The sequence below is a fragment of the Falco rusticolus genome, chromosome 3 (genome assembly GCF_015220075.1).
Source record: "Falco rusticolus isolate bFalRus1 chromosome 3, bFalRus1.pri, whole genome shotgun sequence".
NCBI classification, from domain to species: Eukaryota; Metazoa; Chordata; class Aves; order Falconiformes; family Falconidae; genus Falco; species Falco rusticolus.
Genome location: NC_051189.1, coordinates 105,714,566 through 105,740,190, shown reverse-complemented (window position 1 = coordinate 105,740,190; position 25,625 = coordinate 105,714,566). Strand labels below are relative to the sequence as shown.

Below are 25,625 nucleotides of genomic sequence, written 5' to 3'. Positions count from 1 at the left end.
GAAGTCTCTGAAGGATGGGTCTAGATAACCTGGAGAAAGCAGAGCTCCTGCAGCTTGACATTTCAAGCCCCTTGTATTTATGTGACTCCATTTGTCTGCTGTGAAGTGGAATTACCGCAGTGCCCGTGCAGTAGAGGGGTTTGTGAAGCATCCCCCTACCAGTGGAGGAGGCTGGACCAAGGAGGTATCTAGCAGGAAAACAAAGAGCACTGCTGGGCTACAGAAAGTTTACCAGGCGTCGTAGCATGCAAAGGAATAATGATCTTTCAGGGTAGACTTCAGTTCCGGTCCTGCCTTTTTTGCTCCCATCTCGTGATGCTATATGGAGACAGCTCCTACTGCTTCCTCAGAGCCACGGAGGAAAGCCAGTATCCTGAGGATTTTGGGTCCCTCTCCTCTGGCACAGGAATTGCCCCTCTTTGCACAAGAACTGTGGGTGCCTGCGGCAGCCTGCTGAGGAGCGAATCCATCCCTAACAGATGCCCTGGACCGCCGTGCCCCTTGAAAACTGCAGGAAGAAGGTGGTACTGAACAAAGACGGAACAAATTCAAGAATTACTTCCTGGGTAAGATGAACTGCAACTCTACACTGCATGGAAATATGTGAGTATGGTTTTGCATCACTAAACACTGTCACTCTTTGCTAGCAGCCTCTTATTTGCTGGTTTTCTAGAAAGTATAGGTATATCTGTCTCTAGGTATAAGTGCCTCAAACTAACCTGCAGGAAGGGCGCCAGGGTTTCTTACAGCTTTGGACTGCCTGAAGGATGGAAACATTCCCCCAGCCTTGCTGGGCAAGCCTGAGCCACAGCCCTATCGTAAGCAAGGTGTAAACCACAGCCCTATCGTGAGCACAGACGTAAACAACAGCCTGACACACCGGTGCAGTAAATGTCTGGCTACTGAGCATTACAGTGGGATTCTGACTAGGTTATTTGCTGCAAGGGGCTCAGTAATGCAATATAAAGTGCATGCCTCAGCTGTGTAGCATTTACAGAGCTCGAGGTGCATTTCACCCTTACCTCTCCATCAACACATATTTATAGAACCGGATGGGGCTGAACTATGTAGCTTGGCTTGCACATAGTGACTCATCCACATCAGTCATTTACTCAAATTACATGGAGATAACAGGCAGGATGGTACATTTTGAGTATCATCCCTTCCAGATGTAGGCTTATAGGCATCTGAGATGCTAGTCTCCGTATCTGCCAATGCTGCCTTAGATCAGTTTCAGCAGGCACGAATTAACTAGTCCTGAAGTCAAGAGTTAGTGTCCAGGGAGGTCCTTGAGCACAGCTTTGAGGATTCCAAGCACAGCAGTATCTCACCTCCTTTCCCTTTGCATCTGTTTCTAGCCTGGTTAACCTTTTTGTAGTGCACATACACAAAGTAGCTAACACACGGAGGTCCTCATCGTTACGAGATGTACTTGTAAAGACAAGATTATGTACCTTTTCCCTTGCCTTACCAGTGCATGTCTTCTGGTCCTCTTCGAGCCGATAGCCAAAGTTACAGGTACAGACTGGGCCAGAGCTGGTGTGGTGGCACGTATGGGAACAGCCACCATTGCTGGCTTCACAACTGTTCACAATCTCCATTTCTATCCCTGGAAAAGGCACACCGGTTAGGATCCTGCAGCATGTGCTGCACATCCGTCTGTACATACTGGCTGCCCCAGCCTTCCCTCGGTGCTGCCCTCAAGCAGGTACCCACACGGCAGCTTCCAGCCCAGCTCCTCGCATGCACATTTGTGTGCGAACAGCCCTGCTGAGAAGTGCTCCACAGTGGGGGAAGGATGAAAATAGTTTTGCACAGAGGCCACCGTTGGGCTGGGAAGTGATGTATAAAAATAAATGGATGGATCCCAGGCAACGCCCCACGTAGCCTCTTAGGGACAGACTGGCGGAGCAGGCTCTGGACAATCTCTGAGATGAACCAGACTGCAGACAAAACTGCTCCCATTCCTGACAAGCTGCAGTATGTGCTGCCAACTGAAAGTTGGCTCGGTCTTTGTGAGTACAGAGCTGTTCTGATGCCAGCTAGAAATGGGAGCAGCAGAATGCAGCTAACTATGGAAACATCCAGATGCCTACAGCTAGAAATGTTAGTTACTGACACGTCAAAAATGGTAGGCGCAAACATCAATAGCAGCCATATATCTTCTTAGCTTGGCAAAGTTTATGTAAACTTGTCTAGTCAATTAAGCTTTCTTAAACTAAAAAGAACTTGTACCATGGAGCTTTGACTCAGTCCTGAACCTCAGGAATATAATTTCTGCCTTCAAGAACATTTTTGAGTTTTTGGTGTGTTCAGACCCAAGGAGGATGAAAGAAGGGGAGCTTGATCCTTCCCAATGGATCTGTGTGCGTCAAAACCAAAAGCTGTGCCCTGGTGGAAGACTATCTTCCAGATTTCACACCATGAATATAGTCTATCTTTCCTTTTCTCATTAATGCAAGACAACCAGAGTTTTGCATTAGAAACATGCTAGAAGGGGCAAGGAGAAACACTTCCCATACAAGAACACTACTTAATTCTATAGCTGGCACCTAAGTAGAGGTATTGTCGATGTTATGGCAATGAGTCGTGACAACTGGAGAAGCCACGTCCAAACATGAGTGGGGCTTGTGCTTCCACTGTCCCTGATGTCAAGTGACCCTCCAGGGTTAGCATCTCTTACCAGGGGCTTACTTGGAAAACCAAGACTTGAGTAGCAATGAAGCTAAGCTTTTTGTCACCGGTCGGCCAGCTAGCTGAAGCCACAGAGGGTGATCTTCCCTCCTGCACAGTCACAGGGCTAGGTGAGGAGGTAGGATGCATTAGGCATAGACCTGGCTTCCGAACCCTATCCTCTGTAAGCCTTGCTGGCAATCACACACCTTCGCCCCAGCAGCTGAAAATAAATGTGCTGTTGCACATGAAACTGAGCTACGGCATTTTCTTTCACAGAATATGCAGTGTGAAAGAAACCATGTTCCTAGAAAGAAAGGTGTGTGTGTGCTTAGGTTGTTACATAGCATGTCATCAGTCTAGCTCCGTGCATTGCTCTGTTTGATGCCTTTCAAGACCCATTTATGGTCTGCACAGCCTTCCCCTCATGCCCTTGGCAGGCTCACAGTGAGAGCTGCTGCAGAAGTGGAGCATCACGGGTTCCAGTAACACCAGCTGCCAGCACTGGGACTACCATGGTGGCTTTCATCTGTAAGGGGGTGCTAGTGCTAAATGCCAATAGCTCTGCTTTGGGCTGTCCCCGCTGATGTGTATTAGCTGAACAGACGTTCAGGCAATCTGGCTTATTCTTGCATAATAGTGTTTATTTTTTTCTTGATGGGAGCAGATGCAATCACTTCACTAGCTCAATTCCTTCTTCAGTGACACATCTGCAGCTGCCTGAACTGGTCCAGCAAAGTCCCCAAGAGCAGAACTTGGCCTATTTGGAGCCAAATGGCTCCAAATACATTGCCTAAACAAGGAAAAGTAGCTTCATGGTAATTTTAAAGATCAGACAAACTTTTTTATCTTGGTGGAGAGTAAACAGTCCCAAACCTGCTTGTGAAATCCTTCAAAAAAAAAAAAGAAAAGAAATTGCTATAACTTGGCCCCACCAATTCACAGAGGATAGTGCACAAACACTTGCCTGCAGAAGCAAACCCACCTCCCATCCCTGCCTGAGAGGGGGTCCTGCATGCAGTACTCACGATAGCATTGCCTGCTGTCCGCCCCCAGCTCGTAGCCTGGGTTACAGGTGCACTTAAAGGAGCCGCGAGTGTTGAGACACTGGTGTGCACACATGGCCAGCCCAGTCGTACACTCATTCACGTCTGCAAGAGATGAGCAATCAATAAGCAAAGCAGGCTGAACCATCAACATTCTTTCAAAGGGATGATTGTTACCATCATCAAGTTTTTCACCGGTATTTTGCACCCTAAATTCTTCACCAGTTTTTCACACCCTAAATTCTTCACTGGTGTCCAGGCCAACAGAGAAACAGAGTTAAGAGTTCAGAATTGCTGTGAAGCTTCCTGGGAAGCTGGATCACATGAAACTCAAGTGTTGTTCCAGAGAACTTGAGCAGGGCTCTTGGACAGACATCAGCTGAGCGCTCTCATGCCACCCCCAAGAAGGCTTGTGCCTCACTCGTAAATTCACAGACGCTGACAGCTGCTACTGCTGAGCACTATTCTCCCCCATCAGTTGTTTTTCTCCGTGGAAGCTTTGCCGCAGGCGCTTACCCTCACAGGCCCTGCTGTCGGGTGCCAGCCGGTAGCCAGGGTGGCACTCACAGCGGGCAGTTCCGTGGTGGTTGTGGCACCGGTGCATGCAGCCCCCGTTCCTGTCGCTGCAGGGGTTCCTCACTGCAGGTCAAAGCAGAAGAGGCAGGCTTATTGCATACCAGTCCGAGCTCTTGCTGGCATTACGCTTATGGAAGAACAGAGCATCGAGCAGTTTCTAGCAAAAAAGTCTGCATCTGTGAAAGACCATTCTCCACCAGACAGAAAGTCCCTGCTGCTGCTCTCTGTGTGCTGCTGCATCCTGGCAGGAGGATTTACGTGGTGCAAGATCCTGCAAAAGGCAGGCACTGATCTGTGTAAAACCTTTCCAGCAGAAGCTTGGCAGGGGCACGTCCCTCTGTAGAGATTACAGAGCAAGCGCCAGGCAAATTTGCTTCCAGTGCTCCTGTCGGGAGGTTCTGCCAATCCCTGACCTGCTCCAGGACCTGGACAGATGCTACAATCCCCTACCACTGGCTGTGGTTTTAACATCCCAGTTGTTCCTTTTCCCTTAGCAACTTCACAGCTAAATACTTCCCTCCTACTACTTCTTGAATACCAGCTGCTATGAATGAGAAGATTAAATTTCTGCTCTCTGTCCCCTTCAGTTTCTCTCCCTCCTGCAGCTGAGCACAGGTCAGCCAGAAAGTTGCAAGCAGGGGGAGAAGATCCCGTCCTGCTGCGACATGTTGCTGTCCTTCACTTTTCCAGAAGCACGCGCCTTCGTACAACCTCATTTTTGTTGGCTACGCTCCTTCAGCTCTTCCTAGCCTTTGCGAATAAACTGCAGAATAGAACCACAACATAACACGCAGAGTTCTTACTGGGGAGAAGCACTGCAGAGTGCTCTGTTTTGACATCTGAGTGTGCGAGTGCGTGCTCCCTATTCCCCCCACCCCTCAGCCACCCATGAAAAAAAAGGCCAAAGCTCAGCTCTGCCTCCCCAGCCCCCCATGCGTGCCCGAGGGGACTCACGGACGCAGCGTTTGCCGTCTTCCTGCAGCTGGTAATTGTGCCGGCACCGGCACTGGTGCTGTGCCAGCGTCACCTGCACGCAGTCGTGTTCGCAGCCACCGTTGTTCAGGGCACACGTGTTCACAGCTACGAGACAAAGGGACATGAGTATTTGTCACAAAAATAATGGCACCTGGACAAGTCTCCTGCACAGGACCAGGGCAAATTGCACACGCTGACACAGAGTCCTGCTAATGAGAATTTAAAATTGGGGCATATTCAACCTGGGCTAAAGCCAGAGCTGTGCTAAAGGTGAGCTGTTGCTGCAAAAATCTGTGTGCAGCACACGAGAGAGGTCACCGGACCCCCTCCAGATGGGGCCCCTTTTCTTTAAAGGTAAAATTGGCTCAACAGTGTCGTATAGCAGCTTAAAATCACTCTTTTCTGCAAAAGAAGATCCCAGCAGCAATCCTGGGAGGTGAGACTGGGATGTGGGAGTCTGGGCTAGGTCCTCCGTGGCGTCACACAGGAGGGAAGGTGACAAGCGGCATGCTTCCTAACAGGGACCTGCCCTCTCCGAAGGGTGCCCGTGTCGGCAAGCACGCTTCCGCACTGCGTTATCGCCAAAATCCTCGTACTTTTATTCAAAGGCAGTCACTGCAGGTGCAATGCCACCACTACTTTAGCTTAATTACTGCTCAGAGTTGCACTCTGGTGTACTCAGGTTTCCCTGTAACAAAACGATACGGAACACTAAGTTTCTGCCTCCATGACGTGCAAAAGACGCTGACTTCACCATGCAAAGCCCAGCTGGTACCATCAGTTCTTCTGGGAACGTTTAAGGAAAAATATTTTAAGATGCATCCTGCATGTCTGCACCTCGATCAGGTGTTATAACCCCCAGCTCAGTGCTTTGACTAGGAGATTTCTACACGCAAGCCAGGACATGTGCTCATCCACACTGCAAGTAACTGATGCTGTCACCAGCAGTGCAGCTGAGCACAGAGATACGCTGGTGGGAACCGTGATTTCATCTGAAGTGCAGCCAGGACTGGGAATTGAGATTCCCAACTGGTGTTCCTGGCCGTGCCACAGCGTTTCTGTGTGGCCTTGCGCAAGGCGCTTTCCTGCCCAAAGGATTTCAAACAGTCAGAAAACAGAAGGCTTTGCCTAGGCTACGGCAGAAAACAGATCTTATGACCAAACACGTGGACTATCTTTATAAGTTTGCTATCGTTAATCAGCCCTAAAATAGCCTTCTCCTCCCCACTTTCTGTTCTTATAATCTGGGACTTCTCTGCAGGATAAGCACCAAAAGCACGATGTTTAATGGGAGATGTGTGCACCTTGCCACCGGCAAGCGGGCAGTTTGCCTGCTTATTTTTACTAGGCTGCAGCTATCCAGGACCACTGACCTTGTTGTATCCAGGAGAAATTTGAGCCAGAAAACAGAGCAGGGAAGGACTTTCCAGAATGGAATTCATGGACTCTGGTAGATAAGTCATCTCAGGGTAACTACATATCTCCAAAGTGATGAAGCCTCCTCTTGGACCATTGCATGACTCTTGAGTTAGCCTACTCCTAAATCTGTGAGCATCTCAGAGACTGAGACTGCTGCAAAGACAGGTGTCCCTTACGGGGGAGCTGGGAAATCGGCCTTTAAAGCCTGTTCCTCCACTCAGGAGACACGAACGTGCACGAAACGCACCGTGTGCTGCACATCAAAGCTGTGTGGGTGCAACACGGCTAAAACCCAGCCATGGTGTGGGATGGAAACCCAGACCTGGTTTCCATAAGCAGAATGGTACGATGAGTTGTGGTATCACACATTTCTGACCTGTTTTTCAAACTCCAGAGTAAACTAATGTGCTGACTCTGAGGAATCTTATAAGCAAGCTAAAAATATCTCTAATGAAAAACATCTCTCCACAAACTAGCACTTCAGGTAATCACAGTGCCCTCAACAACCTCGAGAGTTTTGCTAAGCAGGCGAGCCTGGAAAGCATACGCTAGTAAATGCCTCTGACTTTTAACAAGGTCTCTGAATCCCAGGGCAAGCTGGGTCTGTCAAACACCCATGTGTGGGGCACAGATGAGCGGGTGGGCTGCAGGCACCATCATCAGGTGCATCATGCATGCAGCCCACCATCAGGTACCAACGCCCTGCAACAGGCAGGCATGCGGCACTGCTCTGCCAGGCACTCAAAGGAATATTTCCTATAGAGAAAGCACAGCAAGTAATTTGATTAAGCCTGTCTTGTATATTAGTGACAAACAAACATTTGGCACAGGAGGAAGATAAAAGGCAGAACAGTATATTCATATATTTTTTTCTGCAAGCAGTTCCCTTCCAAACACTATGCCTTGACTCAGAGCTGAGGAGCATTCGCATTTCAAACTTTTAAAAACCAACTTCCCATTGTATGCCTCTAATTACTTAAACAACATTTAGGGGAATTAAAGCAACTTAATAGAGTCGAAGTACTGCCATACACAACGTACAGCTGGAGCAAAACCTATCAGTTTATGTTAGTTGTGCTGACATTGTTTCCAAATCCATTTGGAAGGAAACAACAGAAATGCTCAACGTTCCGGAAAAGTTATGGGTCAGAGTTACAGTACTTAAGCTTTAGCAGAGATGGGTGGTCATTTTAGAAAATTCTGATATATTAAAGTGTTTAATAACATATATTCAGAAATACCCATAAATAATGTGCTTGTTGGAGTGTTCTTTTTTTTAAAAAAAAATAAAGTAAGACTATGCTAATGCCTGCCAAAATATTCCTTCATATGGGAAAACTACTGGGCCAATTTGTAACTAGCCAATGCATCTTACATCTAAAATAACCTCCTAGTATGCAGTTATTTGTATGGATTTGCAGTCTAAATAACCGCCCTCCTTGCATACCCCTAAAAGACAACATTTCAGAGTGGAAAAAACTCATGTCCGGGTTCTTCTTTAACCTACAATATGTAAGCAGGCAGAAATCCTGTCAAGTCTGGACACAGCAGCCTTTCCAAAAGCGTTACTTCTACACACTAAGCTCAGCGTGTCTCTCCGGGTTGCACCGACCCACGCACCAAGGCACGCTGCCGGCACCCACCAACTGATGGAGCTTTGCAAGGGCAAAAGCTGCTCCTGGACGGCAGAGGAATCTTCAGGCACTCGACACGTGGGACGTGGCAACGCTTGGGCACTGCGAGCAGCTGGAGGAGGATACGGACGCAACGGAAGGGACACGCGGTCCTGGTCCAGTGGGTCCTCCTTGGCCAAGGTGCTGGCCAGGCACACACAACCGAGTGCCTGAACCGCTTGTGCCGATCTTAACCAAGGCCGTCTGCCGGCCACTAAGAGAACATAAAAGGTGAAGCACTGAGAGCACAGGGGTCTTGTAGAGCATTGTTTCCTCCTGTGTTTCTTTAGTACAGCTTATTTGCTAGCAAATATCCTCTTCAAGACTAATAACCCCATCTGAGCCTCTCCATTCTGCGATTGCACACGATGACGAAGGGGCCAGCGCACACTGCTGTCTCAGCCATGGTGGGCACGTTCCAGACCACTACGGGTAATGGGAACCAGAAGCCCTTCTCTGCCAAGAGATTCACGCACAGGGAAGAAGTGGCTGGCATCACCGGCTATACGGTGCTCGTAAGCTACACAGCGCTGGTGGCACGCACACGACGCAGCAAGCAAAGCAATTGCATCCTGCAGCGTCGCAGAGCTGCTCATGCTGCACAGACTGGCAAGGCTGCTTGTGCAGTACCACCATTTTGCTAAGATACAGACTAATTAAATTTAACAATCAGGAATAATCAGATGAAACAAATGAAAATGTGTTAAAATTGTTCTGGGTGTCTTTCCATCAAAGCAAGGGCCTTCTAATTCTGGTCTCCTTAGCTGGCTTCTCGCAGAGTTAACAGCCAGCAGACCTCACTGCTGGCCTTGCTTTAATTACTGCTCTTTTTTTCTGTTTACAGAACCACTCTAAAAATATTTCCATTCCCAGATGCTTTCCCGAGATTAACATTTCTGTGACAGCGTTGCCAAATCCAGTGTCATCTTGTACATCACACAGACTTTTGTAATTAAAGCTCAGACAGATTTTCCGCAGATGATATTTCATCGTCTGCAAAAGGGACATTACTTCCATCCCCTCTGTCTGAAGGGAGTGCAGTGCTGCTGAAAGATGCTAACTCCTACATTCTGACCCTCTCAGGCCCAGGAAACAGATAAAAAGGGAGGAAAAGGACGTCGTTTTTACCAGCTGCATATGGGAAGTGAGGCTACAAAGCAGCAGCCTAACACAGGAGTCAATCTAATAACCAAGCTACCCAAGCTCTGTACATCCAGCTGACCTCCTCGGACTGGGAAGAGCTGACCCCAGCCCCTGTAGGTACGCTGAGACACCCTGGGACCCCCTCACTCAGCCCAAGGGCCGTTACCAACCCCCCGCCGTCAGCATGCGCTCCTTCTGTGTCTCTCCCCGCTTGTCCCCGGGGCTCAGTGGCAGAGACCAGTGTGTGGGTCTGCAGCATCCTCACAAACCCAGAGCGTAACCCTCGTGCCACAGCGAGGTGGGGGTAACGCTTCGCTTGGGCTGACTTGGGCTCCTCCACTTAACTTCCCTTCAGATCCGTGTAACCGGCCGGCGGTGAGCTAATACTTTAAAAGTAACTGTAAGCGGCTGTAAGTAGAACTGAGCACAACGTTTCCTTTTGCAGCGTCACACAAAACCATCGATTCTGAGAAACAGCTGAGAAACGTGCCACTGGACAAAGAAAAGGTCAGACTTTCTGAGACGTGCAAGCTGTCTGTACAGCGCGTGCAAATGGAAAAACTCTGCAAAGCCCATACGGGCGGTCACCCTCCGCGCACAGTTCGAACCCACAGACCTTACAGCATAGTCCTTCTGCACGCCGTATAAATTGCTGCTATATTTGAGATTCCTTCATTTGAAGTACTCTTAATGGGGATACATCATGTAATCCCAAACTGATTTATTCTAACCTCAGACAATTTCCAGAAACATGTTGTGTGTTAATACAGACCATCTCGCTACTCTGCAGGCCAACAAAAGCAATTGGCTCAGATTAAATTCTTTGCCTTGGACTGGATTTCATCCCTCTGCTGAAACAGCAGAGAAGGACCTGAAGATGTCAGCTTCCTGCCTCCCGCCCATGTGGTTCTGATAAAGAGAGGTAATTTCAGGACGTCCAATGACTCGTTTTGTTCTGTTTCACTTTCAGTAGGATTTTTTTCTCCTTTTCTCCCTCCCTTCTGCGTTAAGATCATCAGTGACTTGCTACCTTTGAACAACAAAGATGCAACGACAGAATCTCGCACAATGGAGCTGCAGCTCACCCAAAGCATCGATGACGGTTGAGAGCTTCTGCAAGAGGAGCAGGACACAGGGAAGTGGCTTCAAGCCATTCTTTGTGCTCTCCTGAGCCCCAGGCACCAGAGCGGTTCCAGGTACGCATTAACCCCGGAGAGCTGCTGCTGCCTTTTGGGTCGCATGGGCACACCCTGAGATGCAGGATGCAGGATGCGGGATGCAGCCCCTGCAGGCTCCTAACACCCCAGCTTTCACACATCACAGCCTGACGCCGAAAGCTTGGCCTTGGCTGTAAGCTTTTATTCCACTCCTGCACCACAGGAATCGCGGTCAGGCTTTTGGAGCCCCTCGCTCCCATGCTGACTGATAGGGGCAGACACAGCTCTAGGGAAGGAAGGGATCCTGAGGTGTGAGCGTGCGGGGACACTGGGAGTCTGTCATCAACTGCCCTTGGTTCTCCAGGCCATGTCAAAGGCGGGATTTAGGAATCCCCTGTGGGCCTGTGTGGAGAGCCAAGCTCTGTTCATGCTGTAAAAGGTACTAACGGCCTCGAAGAAAAATGCTTTTAAAGGCAAAACCTTTCTTCCAATCCTACAAAACACAAGGGCTAATCCAAGCAGCTATTTACACAGAGCTGCAACACACTTCATAGGAAATTTCTTTTAAAGGTGCCTAAGTAACTTCTGAAAACTGTTACTGATCTTCCCTGCATTGTGCCTTTTTTACCATCTGCGATACTAAACACAAAGACGTGAACAGTTACCTAGGGTGCAAAGCCATCAAAAGAAAGTAGCAAAAGGTTTCATCTGTTTTCCAATTCTTTGACACCTTCCAGAATAAAATCAGCTTCAACCTTCCATCACAAGCTTGGAATAATAGTTCGGTCTGAAGGTGGAAAAGGACCAATCTCCCTGAGTCCACCCTGGAGAGGCGAGCTCTGCGCCCAGTCCTGCACTCCTGGGGTTAACGGCCACCAGCCTCCCAGGGGAATTCAGGATCATCCCGTTTCAGGCAGCGCTGCCAATTAATTGAAGCTTTTGCGGCTTTTGTGGGGATCGGAAAACATTTAAAGAATTAGATCCGTGGTTTTACAGACCTTAACAAGAAACTTCACGGCAATAGTCTTTTTCTGTCTCCAGAACGCTCCCTGGCTCGCGCTGCTGCTCGCTGGGGCTGCCAGCAGCTTCCCAAAGCCCATCTCCACGCCTGACCCAGCCCAAGGTGCCAGCATGCTGGCAGCCCTGGCTCAGGCCACCAGCAGCACTTCGCCAGCCTCCGAGGGCAGAGAGGAATGGGCAGGAGAGTCTCGCCATCTCCAGTTCCTAGCCTCTTCTTTTTAGTTAGTGGCATTTTTTTTTTTTTTCTGTTTTAGCAGCACTGAATCTTACCTGTCCAACAAAATCAAAGCATATCCCAAGCTGAAGAGAAATGTAGCTTTTATCAGTTAACCTAATCCCTCGGAACCACGCAGGGAAAAAAACTATCCTGGCTGAAGTCAAGTTAGTGCCTGAAACTTCACAGGGCTGAAGAAACATGGTTCTGACCCTCCTGAGCAAACCCCACTGACCTGCAGCCGAGGAAGCAGCTGCCAGGCGCTGCAGCATCTCTGCTCTGCTCCTTGCGACGGTGGTTACCTGCCCTGACACACCTGCTCTGACCCACGCTGCATCATGCTCCGGCTCCAGCCCTGCCCTGCACCACAACCCATCTCCTCGCAGGTACCAACCAATTCAACAACCATACAGCAGCTCATTACCAGGTAGAATTTCAACTTTTTTTCTCCCCACACAGGGGGCTATCATGCCTGCTCTCTGCACTGCCCTCACTCAGCCTCCAAGGCATTGAAAAGCTCCTCTGCTCCAGGGGACACCTTGGTGCCTATGGCTTTGGTGGCTGCTCATGCTGCTTTCCACTGCTCAGTCATGTTGTTCTGCCTTCCTGTTGGAGCTGGCCTCAAGGTCAGCATTGAAAATGCCTTCCTCTTCCCCAGCAGCGCTGGGAAAGCACTCCTGAAACAGCAGCGTGGCAGTGTGGAGGGAAGGCAAGTGGAGCAAAGCCTCCTGCCTTCGCTGCTGCCTGTGCCCTGCCATCGCTGCCTGGTAGCTCCTCAGCAATACTGGCTTAATAAAAACTGTGGGATTTCCAAGACTGGAGCAAAGCCTCTGCCTTTGCAGCGTAAATATTTATGTAGATGGAGCACTAAAGGAAAGAACCACTTGTGGGTACTTGTGAAAACACCACAGAAAGCGAGGGCTTGCTCAAGGGCTCGGGATTACCCTAATGTGACCCATGGAAAGCCGCCTGACCGGACCACAGCTGCTGCCAGGCTCACAGGCACGCTGCCCCAGCGTCAGCGAAGGCAAGAAACCGGAGAGCGCATCCCACTGCAGCAACCAAACCGGGGGCGAAAGCATTCCCTTGGTGGCCTCCCCACTGTCACCAGCCAAGGTGCTGCCCTCGCCAGGGCTCTGCTGTGGGGTGGGCTTGTTCCAAGGGCACCAATAACCGGTATTTACACAAATCAGGGCTGTGTCAACTCAAACCACGTCACGCTGGGCTGCGTGTGACTGCTGCCGTGCAGCTGGCAGATGCAGGAGGACAGCTGCTGGGCTCCGGCACCAAGAGCCACCATATGGAATCCATAGTGGCAGGGAGCTGTTCACCAGGGAACAAGCGTCAGGATGGGGAGTCGTGGCACGTGGGCACCTGGGGCACAAGGCAGCCTTACATCTTGGGTACACAGAGGGCAGCCACAAACCCCAGCAGAGGAGTAACCTCTAGGTCTGTGCTCTGTCCCAAGCTTTTACTAGAAAAAGATGCTTACTCCTCCCCCTCCGCACAACCAGCTTAGTAGCTTAGGACAGAGCTATTACAAAGGTGTCATACATACGCACACTTCTGTCACAAAAGCGTAAAGAACAAAAGCTACCAGCCCTGAAGCGAGAAAGCCAGATTTTTAGGTCTGCTCTGTTGTTACTTTAGAAACCGCATTGGACAATTACGTAGCGAGAGTTTTGACTCACGCTGCCTGGTCTGCATCTACTTTCCTGTGTACTTTGTGGATCACAGGGGTACAGGCACCACTGAACTAACAGCAGATCCTGCCAGCTCCACTCCCCAGAGCTTCCAGAAACTGCCCAAGTTACTCCTGTAGTAGATCAGGTTTCATGAATAGAGACCCCTTAATTTTGGCAGATGAATTCCAATGCTGTGCACGTTATGGCAAATACTTGCTCAGAAGTTTAATGCAAAGCAGGTTTGCAGTGCTCAGCACAAGCTGCACGGAGCAGGGAAGCCCTGCCTGCCCAGATCCCGGCAGAAATGCTCCACACGTTGCAGCCACACCAGCAGGTAAGCCTGAAGAAGGAAAGCAAAGGATGGAAATTGCTTTTGAACAAGAGATTCCTCCCTCTAGTGATCCCTTTTGTACTTCCTCTGGAAATTGCTTCACCTTCTGGGGCTGACCCTGCTGAGAACATCCTCATTTCAGTTTGCCTCATGTTTTATTCTATGAGGCAGAGGCGGCAGAACCACTGTATACCACAAAAAAAAGAACTACATATTACAAAGAAAATTATTAGATGACAAACCGCATACATGCTTACAGGCAAAGAGCAGCAATGCATAGCCATGAACACAAGTTTAGATGCTCAGTGCTAGAGCAGTGGGCTGGGAATAATTGGCTTTTTTCTTTACCTTGTGGTCCTTTTGCTTCTGGATTTTTCCAGCGAAATAGAGGGCACTGGGTGAACTTGCACCATAAGGGCATGTCTCACTGTGCCTCTTAGAGCATCGTCATATAGCAGGGGCAGCTGCGGAAAGATGTGCCATTTGTGCTGCTCTGGGCATGGTGGGTACCACTTCCTTAGGTGGCATTTTTTCTACTTGCATCACCATTCCCAGCTGCAACACACAGGCTCACACAGTCGTTCTTAATAAACTCTGGGACACGACTATATTCTGAGAAATAAAACAGCAAATGGCCTTTGTAATACCATCGCCCAGGAATTCTTTCCACTTGCATGAAAATATCCCTCAAAAAATGGAAAAATGTGTCAAAAAAAAGCTGTGAGAGAGAAGTGGTTTAATAAAAACAACAGCAGCAGCAGATGCTGGGAGGCAGACTCCAAGCTCCACCCTGGTGTCTCTGAGCCTCTAGTCTGGGGCAGGCAAACAACAAAATCTGAAGAAATTGGCCCAGAAAGCAGCTGCAAGCCAAACCTGGCATCTGAATTGTAATGTCTGGACACGCACCGTCCAAGCGGACGCATGACCAGCATCCCAGGGAAGCAGGTTTGGGGATTATTATGGCCACATCCCCACACACAGCCATGCTTATTTTCACTTGTCTGTCATACCTAGTGCATACTGGGCAGACTGGGGAAACAGCCGAGGCAGAAATGGAGACTAACTTCAACCTTTTCATCATCTAGTTTATGTATTTGTTCTGAAAATGCTGTATCTGATATATCCTGTATCAAAAGCAGAAGCTGGAAGTTACTTCTGAACCAGAATAAACTCAGGAACTGCAAAGAAGTCAAAATTGTACATGTCCACGCTGAGGAACAGCAAACATTATGAACCCAGTAACAGAAACACGTTAGGGAAGACTACCAGGATCCTGAGAAACAAAGGAACTCGCAATCCATCACTGTCATCTACAGTTCCCTGCAGAGAGGATGGATGTGAGCGGGGAAGCCGGTGTAGGCACTTTTTGTACAATGCCACACGTTCACAGGTAGGAAAAGGGCTGTGAAGAAATAGAGATTCTTGAGAAACGTAGGACTGTGACTTACCAATGCAGGTCCTGCCATCTGTGTGCAGGCGAAAGCCTGGCTTGCATTCACAGTAATAAGATCCAAGGGTGTTCACACATCTGTGCTGGCAGCCACCATTGTGGACCTGGCACTCGTCAACATCTGCAAAGGAAAAGGGAAGAGGGGAAAACAATTAAGTGGGCATGACGGTATCTGAAGTCAGGATTATTTATCCTCTGTTGACTGACTCCACATTTGAGAAAGGAATGCAGAGGGAACAGAATTGCCATTTCATTGTTTAATCAGTCAAGCTATTTAAATTTCAAGGACAAGCATACAACCAGTGGGGGGTAAAGAAAAAAAAGAAAAAAAAATCAAGCATCTTATTTGTCAATTAGCATAAAGCATCCTTCATCTCGTTCACCTCACAATGGTCACTTTTCCCATTCGCTCTAAGATTGTGGATTAATTAATACTTTACGCTTCCATACTCTTTATATGTGGAAAACAGGCTGGGCTGGTCCATCCATTACTTCCATCAACGGTGGGAGCAAACAGCTAACGTTACAGACCGAAGTGAGGAGGAACGATACGAAACAGCCAAGTTCAATGCTGCGGTGCCACAGCAGCAGATGTTCTCATCCTTTTGAAGCACAGAAGCTGGCTTCCACCGAGCTCAGCCAGGGGTCACAGGTGAGAGGTTTTACTGCCGTGCTTCTCATCTCAGTGTTTTGCAAAGCGTTTAATGCATTTCACACCATTTGCACCTGGAACTCACTTGACCTGCTGCTGAAATGCAGCAAAATCTGGGGTATCTAATGATAAGCTATGCTGAGAATTGCTACGCATCACCAGAGACGAGAAAGAAAATGTGTTAATACCTGGAGAAAGTTATTAAAATGGATTTGTTCATAATTATACGATGCTTCAGAACATGATGAAGTCCAACTGGACCCCTAAATGTTGCAGAATGCAAATGGTGAGACTCTGACCACAGGTCCCCAGCCCTCTCCTCCCAGCCCTGTGACAGGAGCAAGCCCGGGAGAATGGAGGCAACAAGGAATCCGTAGGGCCAGTAACTCTGCATGTCCATGTTTCTTGGTAAAGCTACAGGTCCTTGAACAAAACCATCCTTTGAGCCAGCAAAATCTTCTGCCAAGCACTGAGACATCTTTCAAGAGCTGAAATAGGAACTAGCCCATGAGACAAAAAGTCCTGTTACATCTTATTATCAGAGCTTCAAAACCAGGGAGGTAGACGGCAGCGTGTTACCAAAGGGAGATCCCTTCCTGTTTCACAGACCTTACACTGCCTTTAAGCGCTGGGAATAACTTCCAGAACTGAGAAGAAATGTAAAAATGTTTGGAGCGCCCAGTTACATGGTGCTAACTAAGATGTGTATCAGAAGCTTGTCAAAGGCAATTTCAAGTTTCTGAGACATAAGACTCTTTCATATGGCTATAATTAGAAATAATAGAGATGTTTGCGGATATGGCTGCACAGCTCCTTAATTCCTGCCATTTGTGTGTGTACACGTATACATGTGCACTATCTTTCAGACTGGAAAGGATCAAAGATCTCCAGTCTGAGGGGGGACCAGATCACATTGATGCTGCCAGCACAAAAGCCAACCAGTAATTCCTTTTTCCATGGAGAGAAAATTTCAGTAGCCTTGGGTCTATTAGCGTTTCTACACACTGTCTGCATTTTGCAAAGATGTCTTCAGCACGCACAACTATTTCCCGCTGGCACGGCAGAGCGGGTCACGCAGGCAGCAGGACACTACGGAGCCAAGCTGAGCAAGGAACCAGCACCGCTTCATCAATGGCTGTTACTAATAAGATAAAGAAACATTTCCACGGTGCAAAAACCTGCTCAACCCTCACCCTTGCTCCGCGCCAGCAATCTGCTCCCCTGCCCGAAGCATCGCTCCGCTTGCTCTGCTCCCCTGCCCTCCCCCCCCCCCTTGCAGCCACCGCTGCCGCCAGGGTGGCACGTAAAAACCACAGGAGGGGGAGAAATGCAACCTTGACCAAAGCCAATGCTAAAGTTTTATGTTAATTAGATTAATTTTATGTTAATGAGATTAATTTTAGGTTAATCAGATTCATCACCAACAAAATCTGCTAGCAGCAAGTAAATGGACTGGAGCAAAGAAAAATGGGAAGCAAAGCTGGAAAGGTGAAGCTTGTTTGACTCTGTGTTTTGGAGCCACACAGTAATAAAAAAAATAACGATTGTTTATCAGGTTACTTTTCATTAGAAGGCTTCTCACTGCTTTGAAAGTTAAGGTCAGGGAATGAGAATGCCCCTCTGCCCTTTCTGTCCTAGCAGTGTCCACTTGACCTCTGATGTCCTGCTGCCTCACGGGGCTCCCACTTCAGAGCTCCCCATGGCAGTCATTAACCTGGCAGAAAACAATCATCTCTGTAATGCCAGGCCTTTGCTCAGCATTACAGAAGGTTTTGGTGTTTTCTTCCTGTTTTTTTCCAAGACACTTAATTTTTAAAGACAGGAAAATGAATAGATTTTTGAGGTGGAACATAAGCTTTAAGTGATGCTCTCCAAAGTGTAACCCAAATCCAAACCAGCTTTTCACAAGGGAAAAAATGCTGCGGCATGAATCCGAGATGCCTGTCAAAGCAACTGAGTTCTAATTAAATCATTTTCCTTTGCAAAGGCTTTACACAGTTTGGATGCTACTGAGCCCTAGAGCCGCCAATGCACTCACTAGTCGCGCAGCAGAGCAGCAAGCTCATCGGGAACCCACTGGAGCAGGCGTCCCCACGAGCCCTGCAGCTCCCCAGCAGCCCCACCAAGCTGGAGCTCGGGTGTTCAGGTCCGACGCCTCTGAGAGGAAATCGCCCAGGGTCTATCGCTCACGGGAAGGAGGATGGTGCTGCTCATGGCACAGCACACAAGGGAAAGGCACTGCCCTTCCTGCAGCTGCCCAGGGCCAGGAGAAAAGCGACGTCCCCAGGCTGCACGGTGGAAGCAGAGCCAGCCCTGCGCCCGGCCAGCCACTGCGGTGAGCAATGGGTGCTGTGTCCCCGAAAGAGCTCACGGGAACACAGGCACCGCTTCCCGGCCATGTTCCATATACTGCATTTGTGCTACTGCTTTTTTTCGTTGTCGGGTTTTTTTGGTTTTTAACATCTCTATGGGCAGAATTAGGTATTAATATACACAATTGGCTCTATTCAGGTCAAGAACAGGAAAACCGGGCTTTGGGAAGATTTTATAGAGTAATAAAGTTTTTTGGTCTGCATTTCAATGACTGTTCCACTGCTTCCCTTCAACTCTAATCTGAAACCACAGAGAATTTACCGTCCAAAAAAGTTAGTGATGTGCTGAATAAACTTCTTACTTTCACCCCATTACTCATACTCAGTAATTACACATCTCCTCTCTAAACATCTACTCTTCCCACTTTCTCTTTTTCACCCTCTAAATCTCAGTATTATCCAGGGCTGTCCCCACCCCACAGCCCCCCCTGCCCCATCCCACCTTGGCTGGAGAAAGCGGACAGCCCTGCCCCTGCCGCACAAACACCCATCCCTGCGCCACCGCACGCCGTCCCCGCAACCTGCCACATCCCCCTCCGGAGCCTCGCTTATCTCCTTCTGCAGTAACTGAGAGATTTTCGGACATACACTACCACGATGGTGCGACCAAAACAGAACCTCCCATCCTTCGCAGCAGTGGAGGGCAGCAGTGTCAGCACCCAAGAAATCTTAGGTTTGCATCTTTGGAAATAACGCAACTCTGCAATTTGTCCAAACCAATTCCAACTCTGGTATGAGCGTGCAGAGAGACGAGGCCCCTCCCAGGCGGATGCTCTACAGGGAGTTTGCATTTTCTGGTCAAGACCCATTGCTTTTGGTCATCAGCCTACGGAGCCATGGGCTGCGAATGCCACAGCAGCTGCGTGAGCACTCGCAGAGGGGAGAGGAGCCAAAGCTTGCTCGTGGCTCTGTCAAGCAGCAGGGTTTCTTCTGGTGTGACCTGAAAGGCATTGCTAAAAAGAAGGAGCCGCAATGATGGTGTGCTGGAGCCCATGCTAGATCCGAGAGGATCACTCTGTCCTGCCTAAGCAACAGCAGCAGCTCATGCTGGGGAATGGGAGTTGCTCCCGCTCCACCAGACACCCCGGGCAGCCCTTTCCCGGCCATGCCCAAGCATCAGGGTCCATCCCGCAGCCCAGGACTTCTGTCTGTCCCACACCCTGCAACAGACAACAGAGTACAGAGAGAGCAAAGAGGCAAGAGCTGTGTTTCCCAGCAGGACCTGGGATGGAGGAAGGGCAGTGCATTGGTCCCGGGGATGGGGAGGGGGCAGGTCCACTGGCCACCCCAGCAGAAGCATCTCCAACCTGCCCAGGCATGCACAAGGCTCACCAGCAAGTGATTCACCCAGGAATATAAACTGTGAAGCAGCAGGAGCTGCCTCCTGGGGTCAGGACAGAGCATCGCTGTGAAGGGTCACGTTGCCCTCAGTGCACATCTTGGCAGCATGAAGACCCGAAAATTTACGTGATGCTTTGCGAGATGCGGTTTGTAGCACGCTGAGGTTATTTTCCTATTGGAGAACTGACAAAATCTGGTTGAAATTAGTATACCAAAGAAAGAAAATTAGAAGCATACAGGCTTTTCTTCAGGGGAGGGTAGCTGACACTGAGCAACCCAGAGCCGTGCCAGGATGGATGGGGCTCGCCAAGCCCAAGTGCCTGCATGCTCCGCTGCGCTGGCACGGACAGGGAAGCAGATACCGGCCACAGCCCACCAAGGCAGACACAAAAACCAAACGTGGCAAGAGCCTGGGAGTGGGACTTCATTTATTGGGTGGGGAAACCTCCCTGCTGTGTAAGGAAACCAGAGTTCATGTCCTCATCCATAAGGACACAGGGCTTGCCCAAGAAACAGCTGATGCTCTGTCAGACCCCAGGTTCTGGCTATGTGGACCAACAGGGGTAATGCTGCAATCAAATGTAGACAGGATGAACACAAGACAAAAAAAGAGGGAGCAAGGAGCACTTTGGTTAAGTGCACTCCATGACCATGCACAGGTCCTTTGAGAAGAAATACTATGATTCATCTCCACCAAGAGCTCCATGTCAGAGGAAAGAAAGTGGCAACAGCAGCTCTGCAAATTACAAAATATTTGGTACAGAGGCAGTTTATCTCCTCTGAAAGGCTGAGGAGGAGGAGACGGATCCCAGCTGGAAGCACAGGCAGTAGATAGGCTGCTGAGGCTCACTCTGTCAGGCCAAAAAGCAGTGCCAGGCTTTAATCCCTGTGGCAATTAGCCTGGATTACAGAGCAGAGCTGCAGGGAAAAGGTTAATTAAAATCCATCAGGCTGAGCATGTGTGGGATTTAGTGACTTTATCTTTCTGGTACCAGTTTGTTGAAACTACTTCAGCAATTTATAGAAGAGACTGGAAGGAGACAAACCAAGAGAGCAGCACGCTGGGCGGCCAAAGCTGGCTGCTCCCGAGTCGTGGAGCAGAGCATCACCGCTGCTGCCCCGACCTACAGACACCCATCAGAAACTCAGGGCACAGAACAGTGCTGGGATGTGGTAAAAGGAAAACTCCTATGCATTACTTCGTCTCTTGCACAGTCCCTAGCACGGATAACCTGGAGATGTGAGAGGCCCCGTTCTTCCACCCTCCCCTTGTAGACAAGACTCAGCAACAGCTGGATCCAGCAGCGCAAGGAAGACATGGGAGCAGGCGATGCCCTGCCCTGTCTCGGCTAACCTGGAAGCCTTTCCCTTCTCCAGTTAAATGAAGAACAGTACCTGCCTCAGGCTGGTCTCAGCTCAGAATCCAAGGGACTCATGTGAGGAAAGAAGAAAGGTCATTTTGGGCAGTCAAAATGCCTCCACACCCTCAGTTTTCATCTTCTTGTAAACCAGGCATTTAGAAAAGCCTTGAAGGCACTTACAGAGCTCCACAGAGTAACTGGGGCTGGCATTCCTTCTGCTGCAGCCACTCCTAGGCAGACAGGAGATGCCCACAGCTTTCCCACACTACTTGGGCCACCCTCAAGAGCAGCAGTCTCCAAAGGTGCTTCAGAAACGGGTGCATTGGTTTTAGAATAATCTGATGAAGTGAAAATGTATCAGGGAGCTGTTTCGCCTCAGTCACTTGCTTTGTCCTCAGCTCACCTTCTTTTGCCTTCAAGCGCAGCAGCTGGGAGAGTCGCCCAGCTCTCATTTGTGCTCACATTTCTGTCTCCGGATGGTGCTGATAATTAGCTATTACTCAGAGCGGAGCAGAGGTGCACGTAACAACAAGCAGGCAGCCCGCTCTTGACTTGCTGCTATACTCTCCCACTCAAACCTTCTTTCATAGCTTTGTTTTACCCCACTTCTCTGTGGTGTTTTGAGTTTTGAGGGTGCCGTTTTGAGAAGACATACCTGTGCAGAGGCATGTCGGCTTGGTCCCTGCGCCATGCCATGGAAGCTAACCGCATGGAGATAAACACTGACACGCAACAGTACCGACGGATGGAAATGCAGGTCGCTATTGAAGAAGCTAAGGGAAACCATATAATCAAATAAAAGCGACCAGCTATGCTCTGTGCTGTTTTCTGACATACTTAGAGAATCACAGAGAGAATATCAAGGTACCAGGTCTACTCACACTGTGATGATTTAATGCCAGTCCCCAGCAGAGCACGACCTCTCCTGTAAAGGTTAGCTGCGTAAGGGCACGATGCACAGCACTGCAATTAGCCACTCTAACACAAGGATCCAACAGAGCACTGTTTGCACACAGAAGGCATTCTAAGGCACTCAAAACCTCAATGGAACATCCACTGCCATTACACAAAACACCTCTTCATTCTCCATTCGTACAATAAAATTGCCGATGAAAGGCATTTACAGCAGTTCCTTGTGGTCGCTTTGCTTTTGCAGCTGGCTGATGAGAGAAACACGTCTGCAGAGTTTGCAGGGCTTGGACTGGCAAGTGGGAATGCACTGCAAGTAAACCAGTGCGTGGTGTTGTAAAAATCATAGGATCAAGAGAACGTCTGCTACTACCTGTTTAAGAGACGCTCAAGCAGCGGAGGAAAAATTACCGACCAAACCCACAGTAATACCGAGTTTGGGATGAACAGCGCCCCTACGATTCTCTCCTCTGCCCTACTGCCTGCAGGCGTGACACCAGCTTCCTACCACCCAGCTCCTGCCACCCGAGCGCTCCCGCGTACCTTGGGCTATCTACCTGCACGCTGGTGGGTGAGGGGCTGCAAAACCCAGGGGCCACATCTTCAGGGAACTCCCCCCCCCCCCAGCACCTCATCTCAGGTCACCTCTCCTGAGGATCAACTTGCATTTAAAGCCAAAAATTAAGCTCCCTGAAAAATCATCTTGTTTCTGATACCAGCACCTGCAGAGCAAGCTCTGGACAGCAACTGGGGCAGTGCAGGGAACAGAGAGCACCTCCGAGCGCTCCTGGCAGATGGGAGGCTGAGACCCCCTCGCTCTGCTAGGGGCACGGCAGTGGTGTGAGCAGAACAAGCTCGTCCTGGGGGAGGAAAGGACCAAGGTGTTTGCCCGAGTCAGCCTTCACCCTCCATCTGCTGGCTGTGTCAAAGCACCATTCAGGGGAAAGGTATTTCATGCTGCAACATGTCCAAAATTCACTTGTTTCAGAGGTGGAAAGAGAGAATACATCTTTTTTTTGGTGTCTTTTTCTGTTGTTCTCAGTTGGGTGGGCCTGAAGGCTGTGGTGGGTGCGCTTGGGTTTGTTTTATTTTGTTATCTGCACCTACTTCTTTGTAAACTATCTAAGAACATTAGACACAGCTTCTTGGAGGAAAGACATACTTAGCTTACCTGCCTGATTTTGGCTTGGATATTCACTCCTTTTCTAAAGATGAAAAAACCCAGCTTCCTGAAAAAAGAGGCTTAGAGGTAAAACTTTTCAGTAGATTACTTTTTCCCCCAGGTTCAGAGCACTTGCAAGAATGGCCAAAAGGCCAGGGTGAAGGTGCTTTGCTTTGCTGCTCGAAGCTTTAAATTCCATTCCTCCCAAACACAAGAAAAGACCTCAGCCTTGCAGACTGAAAGATACTTCACACAAAAATCAGGATAAAGCCACGAGCGTGCACAGAGCTACCTGTCTGTGGATAAGCAGAATCAGGATCGGGCAAATTACACAGTAGGGAAGGGAAAGCTGGAGGTTTATATTCCAGACACAAAGCTGGATCTCAGGAGCTTGTCTTGGAGAAGTCGTATGAGCTAGTGTAGTTGGATGGAGACAGCAAATGCGATCTGAATTTGAGACAAACATCTGATCTATAAATAACAAAACAGCAACTCACCCCATTTCTGAAGGTCTGGCACATCTCACAAGTGTACTGATATCACTTTTATAAATGCTTGGGGCATTTATTTATTAGGATTATCTCATGATGAGATAATGCATTCCTTGATGTCTACATTACTCATAAGCATCCTTTAGTCTTTAGTGAACTTCACATATTCTCCATTATTACCTAAATCTTCAGGCAACCACAAAATTTATCTGCCACTAAGTCAGTTGAACACACAAAGAGGAAGGGGGGGGTGTGTGTACTTGGAGAGCATACACCTCGCTCAACGTACCCATCTACTATCACACATAAGCCAGTGGCCAGTGCACAGAAATGTTCAACAAAAGGGATCAGAAAGTGGCAAAAAGACATTTATCACCTCCTCACAGTGCCGGACACAGCGCAGCAGAAAGCACAAGTCTTGCAAAAGAAAGAAACAAGCACAAGTTAACCCATCGATGAGAGGGAAGAACCAAGTTTTGCTCCTTACTGACGGGGAAATGGAACGACTGAAGCTGATCGTGTACCTTCTGGTATGCTGGAACCTCCATCTATTGCTAGCAGCCGCAGGCTGCTGATGCCTCAAACTTTCTGACAGGATGACAAACTGCTGGGGTACCACTGGCCGCAGGCGCTGCCGCACACAGCGGGAGCACAGTGTGACTCCAGCCCCTCCACCTGCCCACTGGGACACCCAGGCTGGCCGAGCGCCACGCACACAGCAAGGGCTCGGGGTGCCTTTGCTGGGGATTTGCTTCAAACAGACGCTGCCGAGTCTGAACATTTCGGCGCAGAGCAGTAAACTGCGAGATGTGGCTCCTCCGACCGCATCCACCAGCCGCAGCCCCCACACTCCTCATCCCCCCACGATGCTGCCAGAGGATTCCCCTTACGCATCAAGTGCCACCAATGCTGAGCTCCGTCCTTTGCAAGGCTCCACCGCACGATCCTCGTGCAACCCCAACTCCGAGAGCCTCACAGAGAGAAAGGCAGGGGAGTTTCCTGATAAAACAGCATCATCTTTCATTTATTGCCCTGGACCAGAGTAAGATCCTTCAGAACCGAGGAAAAACTTAACCAACGTACTGTAACGGAACGCGTATGTTTGTTTTTTAAAGGACCGTGTGAAAGAACCGGCGCAGCGGATGGAAAGAAACTCCTGGTTCTTTCTCCTCCTGGCAGAAGCAGCCCCCGGACCGGCAGCCCCCGCAGGCTGTGCTGGAGCAGCACTCGGGGCCGGTGGGAACGCGGCCGGCGGTGCAGCCTGGCCGCCCGCCGGTGACTCCAGCCGGTGACTCCCGCTGCCAGCCCCGGAGCCCCCGCCGGCAGCCGCGTTAACCGCCCCCCGCAGCAAGCGAGGCGCGGGGAGGGGAGGGTACGGGGGGTCACCGGGTGCCAGCACGGAGGGAGAAAGCCCCCCGCAGCCCTCCTCGGCTACCGACCTGCCCGCAGCCCCCCCCACCCCCCCACCTACCTGCCCGCAGACCCCCGCCCCGCTACCTACCTGCCCGCAGCTCGGGGTGCCCCGCCGCGTAACCCGCACGCCCCCCGTAGCAGGGGTAGCAGCTCCTCCAGAGGTAGGGGTAGTGCGTGCCGGCGGCGCCCGGGGGGGCACCCAGCAAGGCCAAGCACCCCAGCAGTAGCCAGAGCCGCCCCCGCCCCATGCCGGCCACAGCCCCGACCCCGCGCAGCGCCGCACCGCGCCGGGAGCGCAGGGTGCGCAGGGCAGCGCGGGGCGCGCAGGGCAGCGCGGGGCGTTGCGGAGGGGCGGCTCTGCCTGCGGGCGGGCTCCGCGCCGCCCCCGCCCCCAGGTGAGGCCGGGCCCGCACCCCCGGACCCCCCCGCGGGAGGAGCGAGCCTGGGGGAGCTGCTGGCCCGCAGCCCCGGGGCGACCGCCCGCGGGAACGGGGCGGGGGGGGGACCCCGGGGGGGTGGGGGGCGGCGCTGCCCCCGGGGCTCACGCCTGGAAGGGGCTGAG

At 50.1% G+C, this 25,625-nt stretch overlaps 1 protein-coding gene across 2 annotated transcripts in view; it reads right to left on the bottom strand.

The window, feature by feature from the left end:
* Nucleotides 1–25,625, bottom strand: part of MEGF6 (multiple EGF like domains 6) — a 106,392-nt gene that overhangs the window by 23,847 nt on the left and 56,920 nt on the right. For both annotated transcript variants that reach the window (XM_037379205.1, XM_037379206.1), the window contains 5 exons: nt 15,361–15,483; nt 5,250–5,375; nt 4,236–4,358; nt 3,702–3,824; nt 1,472–1,609 (listed from right to left, as the gene is read on the bottom strand). In XM_037379205.1, the coding sequence (XP_037235102.1) occupies nt 1,472–1,609; nt 3,702–3,824; nt 4,236–4,358; nt 5,250–5,375; nt 15,361–15,483 (633 nt within the window). The remainder of the gene's footprint in view (nt 1–1,471; nt 1,610–3,701; nt 3,825–4,235; nt 4,359–5,249; nt 5,376–15,360; nt 15,484–25,625) is intronic.